Raw genomic sequence first — 1,317 nt, forward strand, 5'->3', positions numbered from 1 at the left:
ATGGGTATACTTGACGATATGAATCATTTGAAAAATAAACGTATTCGTTCTGTAGCGGATCTTTTACAAGATCAATTCGGATTGGCCCTGGTTCGTTTAGAAAATATGGTTAGAGGAACTATGAGTGGGGCAATTAGGCATAAATTGATACCGACCCCTCAGAATTTGGTAACTTCAACTACATTAACAACAACTTTTGAATCTTTTTTCGGATTACACCCATTATCTCAAGTTTTGGATCGAACTAATCCATTGACACAAATAGTTCATGGGAGAAAATTGAGTTATCTGGGCCCTGGAGGATTGACAGGACGAACTGCTAGTTTTCGGATACGCGATATCCACCCTAGTCACTACGGACGCATTTGTCCTATTGATACGTCCGAAGGAATTAATGTTGGACTTATTGGATCCTTATCAATTCATGCGAGGATTGGTCCTTGGGGATCTCTAGAAAGTCCGTTTTATGAAATCTTTCTGACTTGCTCCTACGGAACCAAGGTCGAAAAGATTGAGAAAAATCAGTCATTCACAACCACTGATGAAGGATTCCTCGAAAAGTTAAGGATTAGTAATCCTTTTTAGAAATCGAATGGATTCGGTCTTATACATACGCGAGGAAGGTAATCAAAAAAGAAAGAAGATAAGTTCTTCTTTCTTTTATCACTTAGGAGCCGTGCGAGATGAAAGTCTCATGCACGGTTTTGAATGAGAGAAAGAAGTGAGGAATCCTCTTTTCGACTCTGACTCTCCCACTCCAGTTGTTGCTTTTCTTTCTGTTACTTCGAAAGTAGCTGCTTCAGCTTCAGCCACTCGAATTTTCGATATTCCTTTTTATTTCTCATCAAACGAATGGCATCTTCTTCTCTATTATTTTTTTCTATTTTCAGGGTACCTCATCTCTTTTTTTTCTTTGAAAAAAAAAAAAAGAGAAGAAGTGTGGGGAGAAATGACAAGAAGATATTGGAACATCAATTTGGAAGAGATGATGGAAGCATGAGTGTAGTGAGAATATTTTTAGGCTTTCTCTATATAAATTACATAATTAACCTTCATTAAATATTAAATTACAATTTTTTTTATGAACAACAAACCCATTAATATTTTTTTATGCTTTCAAAAATAAAATATTATATTATAATCATCTAACTCAATTACATCTAATTAGGAAATGGTTTATTTATTATTTTATTAAAAAAAAATAGAAGTTTGCTTATACATGTATAATTAGTGTATATAAGATGTTAATTTTTTATTAAAAAAAAAAAGAAAACTATATATTTATATCATACATACAAAGTGAAAATATTTTTGGAC

The 1,317-nt window shown here is 33.0% G+C and overlaps 1 protein-coding gene across 1 annotated transcript; it reads left to right on the plus strand.

Annotated features, from left to right (window-relative positions):
* LOC133034578 (DNA-directed RNA polymerase subunit beta-like) lies at positions 1–585 on the plus strand. The gene has a single exon (XM_061109689.1). It carries the CDS (start codon positions 1–3, stop codon positions 583–585), a length of 585 nt encoding a protein of 194 aa, XP_060965672.1.
* The last annotated feature ends 732 nt before the right edge of the window (positions 586–1,317 follow it).

The sequence above is a fragment of the Cannabis sativa genome, chromosome 2 (assembly GCF_029168945.1).
Source record: "Cannabis sativa cultivar Pink pepper isolate KNU-18-1 chromosome 2, ASM2916894v1, whole genome shotgun sequence".
Taxonomy (NCBI): Eukaryota; Viridiplantae; Streptophyta; class Magnoliopsida; order Rosales; family Cannabaceae; genus Cannabis; species Cannabis sativa.